The sequence below is a fragment of the Notamacropus eugenii genome, chromosome 2 (genome assembly GCF_028372415.1).
Source record: "Notamacropus eugenii isolate mMacEug1 chromosome 2, mMacEug1.pri_v2, whole genome shotgun sequence".
Lineage (NCBI taxonomy): Eukaryota > Metazoa > Chordata > Mammalia > Diprotodontia > Macropodidae > Notamacropus > Notamacropus eugenii.
Window position 1 is genome coordinate 252,663,113 of NC_092873.1, and position 23,389 is coordinate 252,686,501.

Consider the following 23,389-nt stretch of genomic DNA (forward strand, 5'->3'; position numbering starts at 1 on the left):
GTCTTCCTGATTCCAGGCCTGGCACTGTGTCCACTCAGCTGTCCCATTTTTACTCTATAGATGAATAAATAGATTCAAAGAAAGACTAAGTTGGTTTTATTTTACCCTACCTGCCTCTCACATTGTTGTGCACAGTTCTTTGCATTGCAAAACTCACTTAGGAAAAATGTATACTTTAGGGTATTTTTTCTTTTTTTAAAAAATGTTTTGCTGATTCTTAAAAAAAAAAAATCTGTTATTTCCCAGCAATTCCCTACCCATTAGTTACTTCATACAAAAAAAAAAAAACACTAATTCAGAACAAAGTATGGTTAAACAAAACCAAAACCAACAAAAACAGAATGGCAGGTCTATTTTTCCAAGGTGGTAACAGACATGAACTAGAGGTCACACAAGGTCTTTCTAACACTAAGACTCTATGTTTTTTATTTTTACTAAGAAATCACTGTGGTTTCATCTTCTCAGTGCTGTCAGTCAAATAGGCAGGATTGCTGATCAAAACTCAGCATGTTAAACACAGCTGAATCTTGGAGGGAGGGCAATGAAAGGATATAATTTATTTAAACTTATTTCTCATTGTTCAGACTAGAATGAAAGGGTAGAGATTTTCTGAGCTTGAGGTACATGCAGTATCTGTCCAACCAGCCTTCTGGCTGGATCATAAAGTAAGAGTTAAAAAAAAAAGGCAAGTCTGGAAAACAGCAATGTTTAAATCGTCAATGGTCACTTCACTTTTGCTTTAAAACAAGGTCACAGAATTATTGGATAGCAGAGCTAGAAGGAACCCTTATAGACCATCTAAGCCAGCACCCACCCATTTTATAGATGAAGAAACTATGGCCCAAAGACATTAAGTGACTTGTCTATGATCACCCAGCTAACTGTTAGTCCTGGAATCAGGAACTGACTTAGTCATGACAAGTAGGAAGTACAGTGATACCTTATAGCTCTGTGCAACTGATGTAATTTCCTATACTTTTCTGGAGGAACACCAGAGTGCTTGGTAAGGGAAAGTTTACATAGATAAGAATTCTGTTTGAGTTAGAAGCTATTTGATCATATTAAAACCCAAATTATCAGTCTTTTGGCACTCTCAAGTTTCTAAAACAGCTCTGAAATCCTGAAATAGGTCAAAGGCAGTGAGAGTTGGTATGGGGAGTGGGGGACAGGAAATCTGGGTGGCAAAGCAGGTCCTAGGAGGGCAGCAAAGAACAAAGAAGTCATCAAAGAATTGAAGACCTAAAAGATTATATCTTACGTCTTATAAATAGTATAAATTAGAAAGAAAGCTTTTGTTAGTCTTTTCACTGAAAGTTGAGAAATGTGGGAGAATTAACAGAAGAGAAAAAAGGAAAAGTAGACAGAAGAGGAAAGAGAACACCGAAGATCAGAAACATTGGCAGCTATGACTGAAATAAGAAGTAGAAGCAATAAGAAACAGATGCTATGATAAGGAAAAAAAAGAGTTGACTGAAAAGAAGATGGACCAGCTCTATTTTCTTGGGGCAGAAGGATAAGTATCTCCTTAGCCTTTTAAAGCACAGGGAAAAGGAATCTTTCTTATATAAGCATATATGGATATATATATGTATATATACATACATATATATGGGTGGGGAGAGGAGAAGAACAGCCTAGCTAACGCTTAGTTATGTAGCAAACTCTGATGAAGCTAATGGAGGATTTACTGCATTTGTACACTGTTCTGCAGTGGCATTTCACAAATGATGAGTGTTTTATAATTATACTTTTTATCAGTTACACAGTCACAGGCTGAAAGGAGGGTGCTTTAATAGAGAGCATCATAGCAAGAATAAAAAGACGAGTTCTAGTCCTGGCAATGGACAAAACAGATGAATGACACCTTGAGAAAACCACTAACTGCCCAAATGAAGCTTGACTTTTCTCATCTGTAAATCAGAGGGGAGGGTATATTTAAGGTCACCATAAAAACAAAAAAACCTAGGGAACTTAAGTAATTAATTAAAAGGTAGCCAAATATTTCTTTGCTAAATAGGATATCTTGAATTATACCTATCTTTGGCCTTCAAGGTTCTGTCCTTTTCCTGTTTGGTTCAATAATTTAATCAATTAAAAAGGAACTGAAAAACCCAAATATGGGAGGAATAGCTAAAAAAAAAACAACTCAAATGGGAGGAATAGCTTAATAACAAATGACAGAATCAGGATTCAAAACGATCTGCTAAACTTGAGAAAGCCTCTTCCTTATCCACTGCCTCGTCAATCCCTTGCAGTTGGGCTTTGACACTCCGACATTGTGTTGAAACTACTCTCATGTATTAGCAATAACTTGCATTGTTACTAAATCTACTGGTCTTCATTAGCAGTCATTCTCTCTGAGCAACTTTTTGCCCTTTCCTCACTTCCTATTCATGGATATTCTTTCCTCTCTTAGCTTCAGAGATATCATTCTTTTTTTGTTTTCCTCTTTTTTTAAGTACTCTCTTTCACTCGTCTACTAACTGATTAACGTGGAAATGTTTCTCAGGGGAATGTTCTTAGCTTCCTCTCTCTACATCTGAGAGACATCACATTAGACTCATCCTCTTCTTCATCCTCTATATCCAGTTAGTTGTCATGTCCCGACAATTCCACTTCCACCACATCTCTTGCCTTTTTCCCTTCTCTCCACTCTGTATCATAAAGTCCCTTATAACCTTCAGTTAAAGCTCTCTCTTCTTCTAATCTCTATTCTCTTTTATTTGTTTCTCATACAACAGTTAAAATTATCATTCTCAAGTCCAGGTCTGATTATTTCACTCTCCTACTGAAAACACTTAGAGTCCCAATGCTCTCCAGGATAAAACATAAACTCTGTAGCCTACCATTTAAGGGTCTACACATGTTGTCTCCCATACATCTTACTAGCCTTACTTAACATTATTTCCATTGACATATTATATATTCTGATTAAACTAGACTAGTAGTTATTTCTTGCCATCAACACACTACCCTTCACATTTCTATGTATTTGATGAGTCAAAATTTGGAGGAATAATTAATTCATTGGGTGACAGAATGAGGATTAACAAAGATCTTGACAGGCTAGAAAAGTGAACCAAATTTAACCACTTCCCAAGTATAGGGAAGCATGACTACACATCAGTCTCTCAAAGATCTAAGGTTGTAACTGAACCTACAAGCTCAATATAATTTGTGTGAGATGGTATTTAAAAAATCTGCAGTGAGAGAGTCACAGGGCACTACGACTAGGGAAATTATAGTCTCCCTGTACTCTGTCCTTATCATATCCCATCTGGAGTAATGAGTTTTAGGCAACTATTTTTTGAAGGCCACTGATAAGCTGAGGACAGTTAAGAGGGGAACAACAAGAATGGTGAAAGAACTTTATATCTTGCCATGTCATTAAAGAAACAGAGAATGGTTAGCCTGGAGACCAGAATGCTTAGTGGGGACAAAGGAGCTACCTTCAAGTATCGGAAGGCCCATTTTATGGCAAAGAGAACAGACTTGTTCTGTTTAGTTCCAAAGGACAGAAATAGGAACAATATGTGGAAGTTGCAGAGACTCAGCCTTAAACTTGAGGGCAAAACAAAAACTATCTAAAGTAGTATAGTAGTAGTCATGAGTCCTCTAGACCAGATGATTCCAACCCAAAGTTATGTGAACAAATATATTGCATGAGCATGTTGTAGAAGAGACTGTCGTTCAGGACCTGATGACTTCTGACATCCCTTCTACCATTTAAAAAAAATTTTTTTTTAATTAAATTAAATTTTTTTTAAAATTTTATTTATTTAACTTTTCAACATTCATTTCCACAAAATTTTGGGTTCCAAATTTTCTTCCCATTTCTTCCCTCCCCCACCCCAAAATGCCAAGCATTCTAATTGCCCCTATCACCAATCTGCCCTCTCTTCTAACATCCCTCCCTTCCCTTATCCCCATCTTGTCTTTTGTCCTGTAGGGCCAGATAACTTTCTATACCCCATTATCTGTATTTCTTATTTCCTAGTTGCAAGAACAATATTCAACAGTTGTTCCTAAAACTTGACTTCCAACTTCTCTTCATCCCTCCCTCCCCACCCATTCCCTTTGGGAAGGCAAGCAATTCAATACAGGCCATATCTGTGTAGTTTTGCAAATGACTTCCATGATAGTCGTGCTGTGTAAGACTAACTATATTTCCCTCCACCCTATCCTGCCCCTCATTGCTTCTATTCTCTCTTTTGATCCTGTCCCTCCCCAAGAGTGCTGACTTCAAATTGCTCCCTCCTCCCACTGCCCTCCCTTCCATCATCCCCCCTCACTCTGCTTATCCCATTCTCCCCTACTTTTCTGTATTGTAAGATAGGTTTTCATACCACAATGAGTGTGCATTTTATTTCTTCCTTCAGTAGAATGTGATGAGAGTAAGCTTCATGTTTTTTTTCTCTCACCTCCCCTCTTTTTCCCTCCATTGAAAAGTCTTTTACTTGCCTCTTTCATGAGAGATAATTTGCCCCATTCCATTTCTCCCTTTCTCCTCCCAATATATTTCTCTCTCACCCCTTAATTTCATTTTTTTAAATATATGATCCCATTCTATTCAATTCACTCTGTGCTGTGTGTGTGTAATCCCACCAACTACCCAGATACTGAAAAAAGTTTCAAGAGTTACAAATATTGTCTTTCCATGTAGGAATGTAAATAGTTCAACTTTAGTAAGTCCTTTAGAACTTCTCTTTGCTGTTTCCCTTTTCATGCTTCTCTTGATTCTTGTGTTTGAAGGTCAAATTTTCTTTTCAGCTCTGGTCTTTTCATCAAGAATGCTTGAAAGTCCTCTATTTCATTGAAAGACCAATTTTCCCCTTAAGTATTATACTCAGTTTTGCTGGGTAGATGATTCTTGGTTTCAGTCCTAGTTCCTTTGACTTCTGGAATATCATATTCCACACCCTTCAATCCCTTAATGTAGAAGCTGCTAGATATTGTGTTCTCCTGATTGTATTTCCACAATACTTGAATTGTTTCTTTCAACCTGCTTGCAATATTTTCTCCTTGACCTGGAAACTCTGGAATTTGGCCACAATATTCCTAGGAGTTTCTCTTTTTGGGTCTCTTTCAGAAGGTGATCGGTGGATTCTTTCAGTATTTATTTTGCCCCCTGGTTCTAGAATATCAGGGTAGTTTTCCTTGATAATTTCATGAAAGATGATGTCTAGGCTCTTTTTTTGATCACGGCTTTCAGGTAGTCCCATAATTTTTAAATTGTCTCTCCTGGATCTATTTTCCAGGTCAGTTGTTTTTCCAATGAGATATTTCACATTTTCTTCCATTTTTTCATTCATTTGGTTTTGTTTTGTGATTTCCTGGTTTCTCATAAAGTCATTAGCCTCCATCTGTTCCATTCTAATTTTTTGAAGAACTATTTTCTTCAGTGAGCTTTTGAACCTCCTTTTCTATTTGGCTAATTCTGCTTTTTAAAGCATTCTTCTCTTCACTGGCTTTTTGAACCTCTTTTGCCAATTGAGTTAGCCTATTTTTAAAGGTGTTATCTTCTTCAGCATTTTTTTTGGGTCTCCTTTAGCAAGGTGTTGACCCACTTTTCATGCTTTTCTTGCATCTCTCTCATTTCTCTTCCAAGTTTTTCCTCCACCTCTCTTACTTGATTTTCAAAATCCTTTTTGAGCTCTTTCATGGCCTGAGACCATTGAATATTTATTTTGGATGTTTGGGATACAGAAGCCTTGACTTTTATGTCTTTCCCTGATGCTAAGCATTGTTCTTCCTCATCAGAAAGGATGGGAGGAGATATCTATTCACCAAGAAAGTAACCTTCCATGGTCTTATTTTTTTTCCTTTTTTTGGGCATTTTCCCAACCAGTTACTTGACTTTTGGGTCCTTTGTCAAGTGTCTGGGAATCTGTAAAATCTCAGTTCCTCCAAGGTGGCACAATCAAGCAAGCGTGTACTAGTCTGGGCGCAGGAAGGGATTTTTGTGCTCAGAATCTTAGCAGAGTTTCCTCTCCACAGCCACTTGGCCTCCAGTTCCACCAAGCCAGCACTGGGGGGGTGGGATTCAGTCAAGCTATGGGAGCAGGGCCGCCATTCAGTGCGAGACAGAGACCAGCTCCCTTGGGCCTCTACACAAGGCTGAGGTAAGACTCAGCTCCTCAGTACTCCCAGGGGTTTTTATGATCCAACAAAGGTCGTGGGCTGCCATGAAAACTGCTGCCACCTGCCCGAGGTAGCCTCTGTACCCACTGCCTGAGGCCAGAGCTATGGGAAGGCCCTTTTCCCTTCCTGGCCAGCTGAAAAAACCCTGTCACTGACCTTTGGTGCCTGTGGGTTAAGGGATCTGCAGACTGCTGCTGTGACTGGGGATTCTGAGACTGGAGATTCTACCCCCAAGGGCTGTTCACAAGCTGTGCTGCTCAAGCCAAGGCTGGGCTGGGCTCTGTGCTCCATGCAACAGGTGTTTCTGTGGGCCTTTCAGGTCACCCTGGGCTGGAAATCTCTTCTACTCTGTTGTTCTCCATTTCTGCTGCTCCAAAATTTGTTGAGAGTCCCCCTCTACAGGTATTTTCTGGGCTGTGTGGGGAGACCCTGCATATGTGTGTCTTTCTACTCTGCCATCTTGGCTCTGCCTCCTCCTTCTACAATTTTTTTGTTTATTTGTTTGTTTGTTTTTTTAATTAAATTTATTTATTTAACTTTTAAATTCATTTTAACAAAATTTTGGGTTACAAATTTTCTCCCCTTTTCTCCCCTCCCCGCCCCAAACACCAAGCATTCTAATTGCCCCTATGACCAATCTGCTCTCTCTTCTATCATCCCTCTCTGCCCTTGTCTCTGTCTTCTCTTTTGTCCTGTAGGGCCAGATAGCTTTCTATACCCCTTTACCTGTATTTCTTATTTCCTAGTGGCAAGAAATTACTCGACAGTTGATCCTAACACTTTGAGTTCCAACTTCTTTACCTCCCTCCCTCTCCACCCCTTCCCTCTGGAAGGCAAGCAATTCAATATAGGCCAAATCTGTGTAGTTTTGCAAATGACTTCCATAATAGTTGTGTTGTATAGGACTAACTATATTTCCCTCCATCCTATCCATTACTTTTATTCTCTTTTGATCCTATCCCTCCCCATGAGTGTCGACCTCAAATTGCATTCTCCTCCCCATGCCCTCCCTTCCATCATCTCCCCCACCCTGCTTGTCCCCTTATCCCCCACTTTCCTATATTGTGAGATAGGTTTTCCTACCAAAATGAGTGTGCATTTTATTCTTTCCTTTAGTGGAATGTGATGAGAGTAGACTTCATGTTTTTCTCTCACCTCCCCTCATTATCCCTCTGCTAATGAGTCTTTTGCTTGCCTCTTTTATGAGAGATAATTTGCCCCATTCAATTTCTCCCTTTCTCCTCCCAATATATTTCTCTCTCACTGCTTGATTTCATTTTTTTTTTTAAGATATGATTCCATCCTCTTCAATTCACTCTGTGCACTATGTCTCTATGTATGTGTGCGTGTGTGCATGTGTGTGTGTGTAATCCCACCCAGTACCCAGATACTGAAATGTTTCAAGAGTTACAAATATTGTCTTTCCATGTAGGAATGTAAACAGTTCAGCTTTAGTAAGTCCCTTATGACTTCTCTTTGCTGTTCACCTTTTCATGGTTCTCTTCATTCTTGTGTTTGAAAGTCAAATTTTCTTTTCAGCTCTGGTCTTTTCATCAAGAATACTTGAAAATCCTCTATTTCATTGAAAGACCAATTTTTCCCCTGAAGTATTATACTCAGTTGTGCTGGGTAGGTGATTCTTGGTTTTAGTCCTAGTTCCTTTGACTTCTGGAATATCCTATTCCATGCCATTCGATCCCTTAATGTAGAGGCTGCTAGATCTTGTGTTATCCTGATTGTATTTCCACAATACTTGAATTGTTTCTTTCTAGCTGCTTGCAATATTTTCTCCTTGACCTGGGAACTCTGGATGGAATTTGGCCACAGTGTTCCTAGGAGTTTCTCTTTTTGGATCTCTTTCAGGCGGTGTTCTGTGGATTCCTTGAATATTTATTTTGCCCTCTGGTTCTAGGATCTCAGGGCAGTTTTCCTTGATAATTTCATGAAAGATGATATCTAGGCTCTTCTTTTGATCATGGCTTTCAGGTAGTGCCATAATTTTTAAATTGTCTCTCCTGGATCTATTTTCCAGGTCTGTTGTTTTTCCAATGAGATATTTCACATTATCTTCCATTTTTCCATTCTTCTGTCTTTGTTCTGTGATTTCTTGGTTTTGCATAAAGTCATTAGCCTCCATCTGTGCCATTCTAATTTTGAAAGAACTATTTTCTTCAGTGAGCTTTTGAATCTCCTTTTCCATTTGGCTAATTCTGCTTTTGAAAGCCTTCTTCTCCTCATTGGGTTTTTGAACCTCTTTTGCCAATTGAGTTAGGCTAGTTTTCAAGGTGTTAATTTCTTCAACATTTTTTTGGGTCTCCTTTAGCAGGGAGCTGATCTGCTGTTCATGCTTTTCTTGCATCTCTCTCATTTCTCTTCCCAGCTTTTCCTCTACCTCTCTAACTTGATTTTCAAAATTCTTCTTGAGCTCTTCCATGGCCTGAGCCCATTGGGTGGGCTGGGACACAGAAGCCTTGATTTCTGTGTCTTTGCCTGATGGTAAGCATTGTTCTTCCTCATCAGAAAGGAAGGGAGGAAATGCCTGTTCTCCAAGAAAGTAACCTTCTATAGTCTTATTTCTTTTCCCTTTTCTGGGCATTTTCCCAGCCAGTGACTTGACCTCTGAATATTCTCCTCACACCCACCTCGCCTCCTGATCCTCCCAGCCAGCGTTTGGGGTCTGAGATTCAAATGCTGCTTCCAGCCTCAGGGCTTTGGGCGGGGGCAGGGCTGCTATTCAGTGTGAGATTAAGTTCAGGTGGTCAGGTCGGGGCAGGGCCGCCTCTCAGGCTCAGTTCCCTCAAGGGGTTTATACACAGACCTTCCACAATGGATCCAGGCTCCTGCCCGCTTGGGGAGCCCCGTTCTGTAGCCGCCTCTCAGCTTCTACCTCCCAGGGGGGCCTGAATTATGGGGGCACCCCACTCCCCTCTCGACCCGCCAAAGAGACTCTCTCACTGACCCCCGTCACCTGTGGGTGGAGGGACTTGTGCGGCCGCTGGAGATCCCGTCCCTGAAGCCTGCTTGGATCTGTATCTCTTGGTGCCGCGGCCGCGGCCACAGCAGGTCTGAGCTGGGCTCCACATCTGCAGCGCGACGGACCTTTTGCGAGAGGTTTGCAGGTCCCTCTGTGGGTGGAGGGATCCGCGTGGCCGCTGGAGATCCCATCCCTGAAGCCCGCTCGGATCTTTTCCTCTCAGTGCTGCGGCCGCGGCAGGGCTGCACTCAGCTCCCAGTCCCGGGGCCCAGTCCGCAGTGTGAAGGACCCCCCGCAAGAGGTTTGCAGATCTCTCTGGAACAGAAATCTCCCTCGCTCCAATATTCTGTGGCCTCTGGGTGCAGAATTCACTGTGAGTTACTTTTTTGTAGATGTTCTATGGGTTGTGGGTTCGGAGCTATGTGTATGTGCGTCTTTCTACTCAGCCATCTTGGCTCCTCCCCTTCTACAATTTTTTAAAGAGGAGGTGACCTGAGCAAGTCAGTAGATCAGACAGAGAGCTAATGCAGATGGAGATATTGAAGGGTGAAAGGGGATTGACAAGGAGAAATGAAACATAGTCCTAAAGTTAGTCATGAGGAAATAGGATCAAAGGCACAGCTATTAGAGAGTTAACCTTGAAAAGAGCAATGCCACCTTTTCCTCTGAGAAATAACATGAATGAATGAAAAAAGCACTTATTCAATGCTTCCTTTATGCTAGTCACTGTGCTAAAAAGACTAAAGATACAAATACAAAGAAGACAATATTTGCAAAAAACCAACAGTGATTCAACAAGGTCAGCTAAAAATCCATTTTTTCCAAAATGAAAAGGGTATGAAAATGAAATTAATACATTGTATTACGAGTACTATACACAAATTATTACATAATATCATTGAAGATTAGTGCTATTTGGGAACTAACATATTAAAACACAGAACTGCAACAAACCTCTTTCTATAGGACAATAGAAGTAACCATTATCCCTGAGATTGCTAAAGACAGATGGAAGGAGGTCAGCCAAGTACATCTTAGCATATGCTCGAGCTGCAATCTTTTGTGAAGTCTCATTTTGTTTGTGTAATATTGCTAGTTGCTGTTGTCTGCGACGTTCCTGCCAAAAAAATAAAAATACTTAGGAAAACTCATGTTTATGGAGTGTTGCAAGGTATACCAACAAGACTAATGGAAAATTTATTCTCTTTACTTTTATTGCTGCTCCAAATATAGAACCTAGTGAAGGAAATGTGCTGAAGTTGTTGAATGTTCACATTTCTTATTAATGTTATCATACTTGGCATATGTAATAGTTATTTCAACCCTTCCTATTTTACATGAACATACGATATAAAAATTTTAAAATGAGACTCATCATCCATGCAGTACTCAAGTATACTGGGTACTACTGTCCCCTTCATGTAGGGGAGAACACTGGCAGCAAGCTTTATTCAGTAGAAGGGGGGAAAGGCCTCCTTCTATTTCCATTTTCTAGTTATAACAAAGACTAAAGAAACAGCACTATTAGTTACTTGAAGTGGTGCTTCATTATCTCTATCTTTAGGACATATATATGTCCTATTTATATTCAATGATGATAGTACAATAGTCATTACAACATGCTTTCTGTGTGTATAGAAAAAAATTCCTACAAGATACAGGAGTATGGGAAACGTGGTCCAAATAATCATGGGTGAAAATAATGTTCTGTTCCCTATCCCTGACTCATTTTAAGGCTTGTGACTAGGTTTTACTTGAATGTTAGGGCATTTGACAACATAAATAATGATTCAATAAAACAGTACTAGAGTACAATTCAATAAATGATTAAATCAGTGTACTTATGAAGTAAGCTGTAGTTTCTGGTGGTCTGAAAGAGGCAATGAAGCTACCAAGTGTATATGACCAGAGTAGCTTAACCAGTAGGAGAATATGATTCATTTATAAGTATCTAACAAATAACATTAAATAAGTTCAAGTTATACCAAACATAGAACGTATAAGAAATAGATTACTTAATAAATAATACTAAAAAACAAAAACTCGTAGAATATAGGTCAATATATGATGATATATTTGCTACTGCTTCAGAGTCTCCATTGAGGCACTGATTAAAAGGAGATATTATGGTTATATATTCAATGTCTTGGACTTTTTTCTTTGTGGAATCCAAGGCTAAGTTAGAACTATATAGAAACTCAATTCAGGAATCCTAAGTAAAAAGCTCTTTTCTAATGCAGTTCGCAAAGAGTACTGTGGTCTAAGTGCAGGGGAGTGAGCTGGCTATTAAGTATTCTAGCTTCTTTTTTCAACCAGTCTGGTTAATATGAGAACCCTAAAGTAATATAATGCACAATAGCATAAGTAGGAAGAACCCAAGGCTGCTGTACCTTCTCTTTCTGGTGGCGCCTCTCTTGCTCCTCAAGTCGCTGTACTTCCGCAAGCTCCAGATTCCGTAATTCTTCAAACCGTTGTTGTTGCCACCGTAGTTCAGCCAATTCTTCTTCCTCCATGACTTCTAGCAAAGCTTGTTCAATGGTCTTTCCCACCAAAACTTCTAACATTGGTTTCACTTCAATGTCAAAGTTAAACAGCTTAGGAATCCAAAAGAAATTGGTTATTAGTTTCACAGTTCCAATCATTATAGGGTAGAACAGTATTTTATTTGCTGATACTTGAGATATGAACCTATCACAGGTAAGATAAATGTACAAAGGGATTCATAAAGACATAATAATGAACCTTAAGATCCAATTATGTAATTCAAGGAAAAATATTTCTGTTTTAATACTGCTCTCCCTGAAAGATTCTCACATCTTACTGGTAGCAGGATTTAAAAGACCTCAGCAATATCTAGTAGCAAGTGCTCAAGTGCTTGGCTTGCTAATCTCTTCTGTATACCTATATCCTGAAATCTTTAACTTCACTTCTCCTAATTTCTTAATAGTAGTTGTTTGACGTTTCTTTCCCCAAGGGCACATTCAACTCCACCTAAATCATAATATTTATGCATTGTAAAAGAATGTGAAAACTTCAATTACTTTGAGATTCTTCTTAAACTATACTGGATTATTCTAATTGCAAACCTAGCTTCACTTGCATCTTTAGTGTAGAATGTTCTTCCTTATTTATTACTAAATTGAGTACCTCACTAAATTTTTAAAAAATTATGCTAAGAAAATTTTTGAAAATTTAGGATTTAAATGTCATCGAAGTCAAATCAAAATGATGGTAGTGTAAGCTGTTTCTTTGCATGTTTGGATGAGACAGCTCTAGATAATCTGAGGAATGAAATCTAATTTATTGTATTTTTCTGAATGAGAACTACTACTGATAAAGTCTCCACTCGCCTCCAAACTTCCCTGTCAAGGGCACACCATCCTGCCAGTCAGTGATTTCTTGCAACCTCACTGTCATCCTTGACTCCTTACCCTCACTCACACATCTACTCCACTTAGCTGCTAAAATGATTCTCAAGTGTAGGTCTCACTGTGTTGCTCCCTTCCCTTTCTCCTCTGTTGAGTACTCTGGTGATCACTTATTACATACACCTAGCACACTGTCTGGCATGTAGTAATCAAAAATAAAGTCCTTTGGTTGGCATTTACAATTGGCTATTTGCTAATTTTCCAATCTACTTACTCTGTTCCTTGGATTTTATGATCCAGTTACACTGGTCTACTTACAATTCCTCACAGACAATCCATTTCCTGGCTAGATTTACATTTTTGAATTTAGCCAATGAGGCACACAGGAGGCACAGTAGATAAGAGTACTGGACTTGGGGTCAAGAAGACCTGAATTCAAATCCTGCCTCAATCATTTACTACTTGGGTGACTCTGGGTAAGTCACTTATCCTCTTTCTGTCTCAGTTTTCTCATCTGTAAAATGGGGATAATAATACTGCTTTTCTCACAGGGTAATTGTAAGGATAAAATGAATTATAAAAAGTACTTTGGAACTCTTTAGAGTTCCAATAAATGCCAGTTATTATTTGTCATCCCTATACCTTTGTACTGGCTGTCTGTATGCCTGGCATGTTCTCCTTCCCCATCTCCACTTCTTAGAATCTCTAGCTTCTTTCAAGACTTCACTCAAATGTCACTTCCTGCAGGAGATTTTTCCTGACATGATATATCTTGTACGTGCACATTTATTTGCAAGCTCCCTCAATAAAATGGAAACTTCTTGACAGCAGGAATTGTTTTGACTTTCTTTGTATTCCAAGCACTTAGCACATGGTCTGCCATGTGGTAAGTACTACATAAATGCTTATTGACTAAAACCTCTTATCAATCTAAATATACTTTATGAACAGAAAGGCATAACTGACAGTATACTGAAAATGTTTACCATACCTCGCCTTCTAATATTTGTGTGGCTACATCTTTGCCAGTTTTGGCTGGGATAAAGAGTGGTGTTGGTGGTCTGTCCAGAAATGCATCAGTCTGACATTCCATATCAACTTCTATTATGCGGTCAGCAAGCTCTTCTAGATATAACTCTAAGAAGAAGTACCACAAACACTGTTTCAGTTTTTGGCATACTATAACATTACATGTATTATTTTAAATTTTAATGATAAGAAAGAACATTATCCTTAAAAATCAAAATGATCAAATGTGAGAGCCAGTTTAAAGACAGAATTAAGGTTTCATATATATATTAAGAGGAATGACATAATTAGTTTATTATATTTATTAAGTTGTATATGTTGAGTACTATAAAGGAGTTGTAATAAGAGAGGATAATAGCAGAAAGTAAACAACAGTAGTTTAAGAGGCAAATGTATAACTGAGGATAGAAAATTAGACAAATAAACATATAGGAATAAAGAACTAGGAGATCCAATGTATAGAGTTATAAAAAATTTTCAATACTTTTAAAATAATATCAATCATCAGGCTACGTGATGTTATATTTGACCCATGGCCCTTAAATATATAAACTTGATCAAATCTTAACTTAAAGATATAGAAGGCCTATTCTGGCATATAGTTCTCATGATATGAATAAATTCCTAGAATTTAGCTTTCACAGGATGAAATGTCAATAAATTATCCTGGTAGAACTATAAGCACAGAGGTGATATGAGCCTTATTCTCTGACTTTGGGTCATGTGATAACAGACTTGGACTTTGAGGTGAGGAAGTGAGACTGATCAGAATGTTGTCTTTCCTCCAGAGGGAAGAGGATGATACATATAATCATTTAGTGGCTGATGAATTAGAGATAGAGCTATTGACCACTAATGGAACTATATTACTTAGACTGGTGTATTAAAAGGTACCTGGGTTCTGCTTACTTTAAAATGATGAATTTGTAAAAAGTGTAAGATTGCTTAGCTAAGTCCTGACAGAAAACAGTACAGTCCTAGTAGAACTATCCAATTCCTGTCACTTGTGAACCCATCTGTTCTGTCTTTGTGAACTCATCTGATCCTGGGGATTTTTTCTTAGGGAGTTCATTGATGGCTTGTTCAATTACTTTTTCAAAGATAGGGTTATTTAAATATCCCATTTCTCTTCTGTTGATCTGGGCAATTTGTATTTTTGTAAATATTTGTCCATTTCACTTAGATTGTGTGATTTATTGGCATATAATTGGACAAAACAGCTCCTGAAGATTGCTTTAATTTCATCTTCATTGGTGGTGAATTCACCCTTTTCATTTTTGATGCTGGTAATTTCTTTTAAATTCTCTAAATTTCTTTAAAAACAAAAACAAATTAATAACCAGTGGTTTGGTTTTTCCATAAAACTAGGTTTTAGTTTTACTTACTAGTTCACTGGTTTTCTTACTTTCAATTTTATTAATCTCTCTTTTTATTTTTGGGATTTTCAATTTGTTGTTTAATTAGGGATTTTAAATTTGTTCTTTTTCAATTTTACATGCCCAATTCATTTATCTGCTCTTTCTCTGTCTTAATGCTGTAAGCATTTAGAGATATTAAATTTCCCCTATGTACTGCTTTGTCCACATACCATTAATTCTGGCATGCTGTCTCATTGTTGTCATTCTCTTTAATGAAATTATTGACTGTTTCTATGATTTGTTCTTTGACCCAGTCTTTTTTTAGGATTAGGTTATTTAATTTCCAATTGGGACAACTAGGTGGTGCAGTGGAGACAGCACCAGTGCAGGAGGCAGGAGGACCTGAGTTCAAATCTCACCTCAGACACTTGACACTCAGTTGCTGCATGACCTTGGGCAAGTCACTTAACCCCAACTGCCTCATCCTGGGTCACCTCCAGTCATCCTGATGATTATCTGGCCACTGGATTCAAATGACTCTGGAGAAGAAGTAAGGCTGGTGACCTGCACGGCCCTCCCTCACTCAAAACAAAGTTAAGTGCAAGTCATGTCATTATTTCTCTGATGGCATGGTCTTCTTTGGCAACAAGGGACAAACACACACATTTAATTTCCAATTAATTTTTAATCTATGTTTCCATGGCCCTTTATTCAATATAATTTTTACTGCTTTATGAAAGCACGTATTTACTATTTCTGTTTTTCTGCATTTGGTTTGAGGTTTTTAATGTCCTAATACATGGTCAGTTTTTCTGTACTGATCATGTACTGCCACTCCAGAATTTGTTTTGAGGTGCTATTTTAATGCTGTTTGAAGGGTAATTGGGAGAGCGCAGACAAGTCCTTGCCTTACTCTGTTATCTTGGCACTGCTCCCACCTTCACTTTCATTTCCAAAACTTCCTCAAAAGCTTAGCTAACTTTTTCTATGGAGCCTTAAGCCATTAGATCTTATTTGTCCTTTTCCTGAACATTATGAAATATGATCCTCTAAAATGTAAGGTTCCCTCATTTCCTCTTGCTATGGATGGATTTCCCTTCTTCTTTATAGTTCTAAGATAGGGCGAGTTCTTCCCCTCCACTGTTCCCATTATTTCTACTTGGGCAACCAGTTCCTTCTTGTTCACTAAAATCAGGCTCACTTCCTTTCTTTTTATTTCCTCTACTTTTTTGAAGAGTGAAATCATAACTAAAAGCAAGTCAAGAATTTATTAAATGCTTTTCTTTATGTCAGAGTAAGTTCCAACAGATACCCAGAGAACTGAAGTTCCACATCACTGAAATATCATGTCTTTATGACAAGCTAGCTATGTTTCACAAATTTACTTGATTCTTTCTTCTATCACTCTATTATTTTAAATGTTCAAGTAAGCAGTCTTTAGAATAGCAGTCATTTTGGCTCTATGTGGCTCATGACCCACTCTTTGCTCTTCTTAAGCTGGGGGTTCTAAGCAAGGCTATAAGACACACGGGATTGACTGGATACAGACTTTCCCAGAAAGATAAGGGGAAAGAGAAGAGCAAAGAGGCCAAGGCAAGAGGGAATGGTCAACAAGTACTGAGATTTCATCTATTCATAACTAGAACAAAATATGCTGAAGAAAATGCTTGGATGACTTATGCTAAAGTGTAGTGAATTAAGCACCGGAATGTTTTTCTTCCCCTTGGCCTATGCAGAAACAGTTTGAGGAAAGACTATAGAAAAGGGACAGGAAAATTTTTCTTCCCTACTCTGACTGGAAAGCCCTACAGTACTTAGTACAGTATCCTCTGAACACAGAAGATACTGAAAAAAAATGTTCAATTCTGTATATCAGATGCATGATTAATGTTGTAAACAGGCTAACATAAATTAAGTGGATAGAGTCTAAAAAACAAAACATATACCTGTCTGTACATCAACATGTCTTCTGCCTTCTACAGGTTCAGGACTTTTTTGTAGAAGATGTTCTCTGGCTCGCTTTCTGGCAAGAGCTTTCCTCTTGGCCTCTTGCTGTCTTTGGAGTTCAATGGGATCAGGCTGAGAACTCTGTAAAATGATGCAAAATATTTCTTAACTTAGGATTACAATAAGGTAAATGACTGGTGCTAAATTGTTTCCCCACTTCTTTCACTGATTAACTTGGAAACCTATATGACATCCACTAGAAAGAATGCATGCTTGAAAAGTTACAGAAATAGCCTCTGCCTCTAGGTCTGACAGCAGGCAGAATCATAATAATTTTGAGTGAACTGATATTCACACCCAAGCAGTAAGAGCAAATGGAGCAAATTAGAATGTTTTATGAACTCCTAGACATTCCTTGACCTTGCTGGGGTTCAAGTCTTCTTCCCACTTTTAGCCCATGCTGAAGTCCTGACATATGTGGTTTCCCATTTCCTTTGTAGCTTCCCTTTATGTACAGTCTTTACCCATTAAGCTCTTTGAAAGCAAGGACTGCCTCACTTTCTTCTTTTGTATCCTCAGCATCTGAAATATACTAAGCACTTAAATGAATCTCCCTTCTCCATTTGACACTTACTAGCTGTGTGACTCTGGAGAAGTTGATTAACCTGTTTGCCTGTTTCCTCATCTACAAACTGGGGATAGCACCTTCCATCCGGGGCTGTTGTGGTCAAATAAGATAATTGTAAAGTGCTTAGCACAGTGCCCGGCACATAGTAAACACTAAATAAATGTTAGCTATTCTTATCTACATATCTAGGGGTAGAAAATATTCTCTCCAACTCTTAACCAGGAAAACATATCAACATTTATCCTCCACATACTCATGCCCAAAGTTTCTGATGGTGATTCTTCTGAAGCTAAAGAACAATGGAGCAGAGCTATGACTAGACTGGGACAATCAGGCCTTTGGTGTAGTGTGCTGAATTTAGGGCTTAGCACCTACTTATTAAGATATTTTTAAAAACTTACAGTTGCTGGGTAGAATCCCTCCACCCCTAAATGGTATCCTGGGGTCTCTGCCTCCTACTTCTCCTGACCAAAGGAGCCCACATTTAATGTATTTCTTTGGTTATGTTTTCTGTCAGTTGTTCCAGGCAAAAAAATAAAACAATAAAAAATCTTGCTATAGTTCTGAATAAGAGGCCTTCGGCTTGGGTAAAATGATCTATGTTTACAAGTACAATGCACAGTAACAGGTACAGTGAGAAAAGAGAATAATTTTAGTCAGAGAAGTCATCAGTATGCCATGGTATCACTCAAATTGTGATGTGGAAAGAACAGACTATCTTGCTAGATGAAGAAGACTCTTGAAGACTTCCCCTTAGCAGCAATGGCAAAGCCAACACAGTGAATTTTTAAAAGGCCTTTCGAGGTTAGAAGTCAACTTTTTAGATGAATCAGAGCTACATTTTGAGATATCTGCAGGGAAAAACAGGGAATTTCAGAAAGAACAAGAGAAATTCTTGGGGACACTCAGGAAACTAAAAGGGGAAGACATTTGACAGACAGTTGCTTATTAAAAGGTTGCTTGTTTTCTTCTACTAACAAAATTTTCTTTCCTCTAAGTGTTTATGTCTTAAAGCATATATTACAGTCAAGAATGGAGATTAGAACATAGGCTATCACCTACTCTGTGAGACAAGTCAGGACTTCATCAAGTATTACTTTCCTGATCTATAAAATGACTTATTTAGATTAGGTGATGTTCCAGGTTCTTTCTAGTTCTAAACCCTGCAATTCTATGGAGAGCTAGTTATGGCCAATTAGATGATGATTTTCTCTAGATTTTGTGGCTAGGGGTTACAGGCCATTGAATAAATTTCCTAAAGTTTACCCAGGCCCTTTACATCATCATGATTCCTAAAGCAAAGGTTACAATTTGGGGGCTCATCTAGTATTAAAGCACACATCTGCATTTGATGCAGTCACTCTTGGATAACATCCTTACATGCACTATATAATAAAAATGGCAATATGATTCCAACCATTTTATAGATTTTCAATGTAACATCAAAAGTACCAATGTACCAACATTCGTGATATTAAGAAAAAAAAGAGAAAAAGGGACCTGTGCTGCCAGATCTTATAATACAAAGTGGAAATTATCAATTATCTTATAAAAGATGCAAAAAGGTAGTTAAATATAAAAGAATAAGTAATACAGAATCAGAAGTAAAGACATATAGTAGACTGGCTTCTGATAAATTCAAAATTACTAAAAACAGAAAATGGGAATAATTATTCATTAAAAGCTGATGGGAAAATGGTATGTAGTTTCCACCTTACACCACATACCACCAAATGAATCAAAGACAGAAATATAAAAGCCCCTCATTTAAGATTAGAAAATAGAGTGCAAGGGCTAAAAAGAATTAATTTCAAAAGATTTTTCTCTCGTTTCCCTATTACATTCTTATCTCTATCTTAATCTACATATTTATATTTGCAAAGATAGAGATATATCCTCCTCAGCTCCCTGGAGAGTTAGAAAAGGGGGGCCTGGGGAGGAGAATGGTCCAGCAAAACCAACCAACAAATCAACTAGGTCTGACAGTGTTACATTCATTGTTCCACACCCACAGCTTCTGTGAAGCTAGGCTTGGTCATGATAATTCTATAGCATTCTCTTTTCTTATTCTTTCCTTTTACATTGATGTAATCATCGAGCATATTGTTTTCCTACTTCTGCTTATTTCACTCAACATTAGTTCATGTCCTCTCATACTTCTTCAAATCCATCATGTCTTATACCATATTAATATATCAGTATGTTCACATACCACAAAATGTTAGTCATTCTTCAATCAATGGCTATTTACTTTATTTCCAATTCTTTACTATTTGTAATGTTAAGGGAATTTGAAGATCTTCCCTGCCCCTTACTAGGCTCATGTGACCTGCTTTGAGCTTTGGCCCAGCCCACAGCCTGAGTCACATGGAGCCTGAGTCACATAGCATGGTGGGAGGAGCTTACCTAAGGGAAGTGAGAATGCGGCAGAGCAGCTAGTGGGAGTGAGAAAGGGAGGAATTTTGCCTAGGGGGACTTGTTTGTGGAAAGGCTTAAGGAGGGATGAATGGGGATGGGTATAAACTTCTTTATTACTCTGGTGGATTTGAATTTCTGGTATCTTAATAAATATCTTGGTTTTGTCTTTGAGGAAGACAGTTATTTATATTTTGTGAATCCCCTTGGTTTTCCTGTGTGCAAGTCTTTTTAAAAGGTATTTCTTGTAAGCAAGATAGTAGAATTTTGTTTTCTTAGCTAATCTGTCAGTCTTTTTATTTTATTGGATTGTTTAATCCATTTGTATTTATGTTAGGTTTATATTTTCCTCCATTTGTGTCTATTAGAGGGTTGTTTCATTATGACTTTTCCCCTACTCCTTTATAAACACAGAATTATGTCTGTTTAGTTATTTTAGCTTAATTTTTTTTTACAATACCCCTGTTCCCACCAGCTCTCTTTCCCTCACCTTTGACCTCCCCTCCCATTTGTTGACCCCATTTTTGTGTCCCTTTCCAGAGAGAATTTCTCTTACTCTCTTTATTATTCATCCTCTCTTTCTATTCTAAACCCTCCTCTGTTTTATGATCCATACACTTATCTAGTCCCTCTCTATTATGTGCATTCCTCATGGAGTTAAAACTTCCATAGTATGCATTCTAGATGCTTCCCTCTAAGCAGTTTCTGCTATTGTCTTGTAGAGATAGCCTAGTGTATTACCCTTTACCACTGTCTCATAAAGAAAAACACCAATACCTGCAGGCAACATAGAAGACACTTCCCTTTGTCAGTATCCTTTCCTCCATGCCCCTAATTATGCAGTCTACACTGACTTGTATCCTCCCTTGGACACCTTCCTTTCCATTTATTTCAAAATTTTCCTAGATCCATCCCCTCCTACGGTCTTAGGTACCAGATGCCCTGAGGAGTCCAACTCCTTCCTCTCTTGAGGCAGGCTGAGTGTTCTTTTTTGAACACCAAATCCCCACAGATAACACTTAGCCCATGGTCCCCCATTTTCCCTTTACAAAAAAGCTCTTTCCACTGTAGGAGTATTCTTCAGTGGAACCCCAAAAGAATACTTCTCTTCCCTTCTTTCCATCTTTCTTCTTCACTCACTTCACTGTAGGGTCATCTTCTCTCCTTGAGAGACCACAGGGATCATCTTCCCCTTACTGCTTTGATGTGATTTTATGTGATCTGAGCACATCACATACTTCTATCTTCCTCCCCTCCCCATTTCCATGCACCCTCCCACTTTATAATGTAGCCGCACAAAAGACATTGATTCACCTGTAGGCATGGTGTCTCAAGGTTCTGTCCATAATGTCCCAGCCTCACTCTTCACCATTACCTCTACCTGACTTCAACTTTCAACCCATCTCCTTGTGTACATTTAGAAAGAAGTCTCTTTATGATCTCTCTGCTGTTGTTCTGCCCCTGTTGCTGTCACTGGCTCCTACATTTTGATTGGCTGAGGTATTTGAGAAGCAAGTGATCTCTTCAGGTCTGGATTTCTTTTTAAAAATGTTTCAAACCCTTTTTTATTATTGAATGCCCATCTTTTTTTCATTTCTGATTAAGCTCAGATTTGCAGGGCAAGTCACTCTGGGAGGCATTCATTGCTTTTTGGAACACGTTATTCCATTCTTGAGTTTTCTGCTGGGTGCAGAATAGTCTTGTGTTATTATAATTTCCTTGCCTCCATATTTGAAGGTCTTTCTCCTGGTTGCTTGAAGAATCTGTTGTTTCTAAATTGAACGATTAAATTTGAGCACAATGTGTCTTGGAATTTTGAGTCTCGGGTTTTTTTTTTTTCTGGAGGTGATCTATTCTTTCAAATTATATTGCTTTTTCTAAGTTCAGAAGTTCTGGGGAGTTTTCTTGCATCTTGGTGTTCGAGATTTTTGACTTGTCTTACTGTTCTAGGAGATATAGATACCTTGGGGTTTTTTTTCTATCTTTTCTTCTAGATTAATATGCTTTGCTTGAATAGGAACATGTTTTAATAATATTATTTTTATCTTCTTCTAGATTTTCCTTTACTTTTGTGTATTTGTATTCCCGATGAATTGTCCTCTCTTTTGTTTCTTCAATAAGACTTGCAACTGCAGATTCTAGTTTTTCTATTCTTTCTATTCTTCTATTCTATGCAAGCCATAAACCCTACTCACATTCTCATTTCTCTTTTTAAATCACTTAGGAACAGTATATTGTCATTCCATGTTCTCAAATCCTACAGGATCTGTGTTTTCAACTGTTGAAGGATTTTTTTTTCTTTGTTTTGCTGTATTTATTCATAGAGACTTGAGCTCATTTGCTAATTTAGAGTCCAAATTTACTTCTGCTGTTAGTAATTTCTTTGTTGATTTATATCTATGCTCGAGGTCTTTTGAGTTTTCAGCCTCTTGAGATTCTTGATAATTTCAGTTTTTCCCCTCCCTTATTTTCCCCTACTTTCTGACTCTCTCCCCTATGATGGTGGTTTCCCTGGGGGTTGGGTTTTAAAGTACCTCAGTCTCATCCCATACTGCACAATTCAAAGTTCATGAAGCTAGGTCTCTGCCCCAGGTTACTTTTAGGGGGACAGAACTGGCTCTTTTTTCTTAGGCTTAGTGAGATACCACATAGTCCTATCCAGCCCTCTGTTCCCTCTGTTCCTCAGTTACCTGCCTAGGTGGTTGAGTACTGTCATGCTGTTAGGGTTGACTTCTGTTCTTTGTAGTTTTGGATCTCTGAGGTTCTGGGAGGAGTAGGGGAGGGGTTCAGGTTGGGGTTATGCTCTATTTCAAGCAGAGACGTGTACTGTCTGGTCCCTCTGTTCCTCTTGTTCTCCTGTAGCGATCTTTTTCAGTACTGAGTGCTATCAGGGTGCTGGCTGCTGGGGTCTCAGCAAGTTTCTGCAGTTTGGCACTTGGATCTCCATGACACTGGAAAGAAGGCAAGAATGGGTTGTATTTTGTTACAAGTCCATGGATCCAGTTGGCAAATGCAACCTCACTGCATGGTGGGTGGTAGGGGAGGGAGTGCTAATTGAACTCAAGGCAGATACTTGTTCGTGGTTATATTTTTTTAACCTTCTTTTTGGTTTTTAGCATCTTAGACCATGGAAGTAGTTGAAATTGCTTTATCTTTGTCATACAGTTTCTGTTTTGGAAAGGTATGAGAAAATGTCTAAACCTCCACCTTGGTGACCATGTAACCTAGAAGTGCCCTCCTCTTCTTTACCTTCGATTGTCTTACTGCTATAGCAATTATACTGCTGTACTCTTCCCTGGACATAACATCTGGAGAATTGTGTTCATTTCTTGGTGCCACATTTTAAGAAGGCTATTAGTTGGAGAACATTCACAGTAGTTCCAGGAGAATGAAGTGCCTTGTGACAACACTATTTGAGAATTCAGTCTAAGATATAGATATTTAACCTGTAGAAGAGATAACTGTCTTCAAATATTTGAAGGGCTGTCTTGTAGAAGATGTATTAAACTTGTTCTGTTCAACAGAATGA

The 23,389-nt window shown here is 38.4% G+C and overlaps 1 protein-coding gene across 3 annotated transcripts in view; it reads right to left on the reverse strand.

The window, feature by feature from the left end:
* The window catches only part of RSPH3 (radial spoke head 3), a 111,941-nt gene that overhangs the window by 41,932 nt on the left and 46,620 nt on the right, over positions 1-23,389 (reverse strand). For all 3 annotated transcript variants that reach the window (XM_072643822.1, XM_072643821.1, XM_072643823.1), the window contains 4 exons: positions 16,817-16,958; positions 13,475-13,620; positions 11,506-11,709; positions 10,070-10,232 (listed from right to left, as the gene is read on the reverse strand). In XM_072643822.1, coding sequence (XP_072499923.1) covers positions 10,070-10,232; positions 11,506-11,709; positions 13,475-13,620; positions 16,817-16,958 — 655 coding nt within the window. The remainder of the gene's footprint in view (positions 1-10,069; positions 10,233-11,505; positions 11,710-13,474; positions 13,621-16,816; positions 16,959-23,389) is intronic.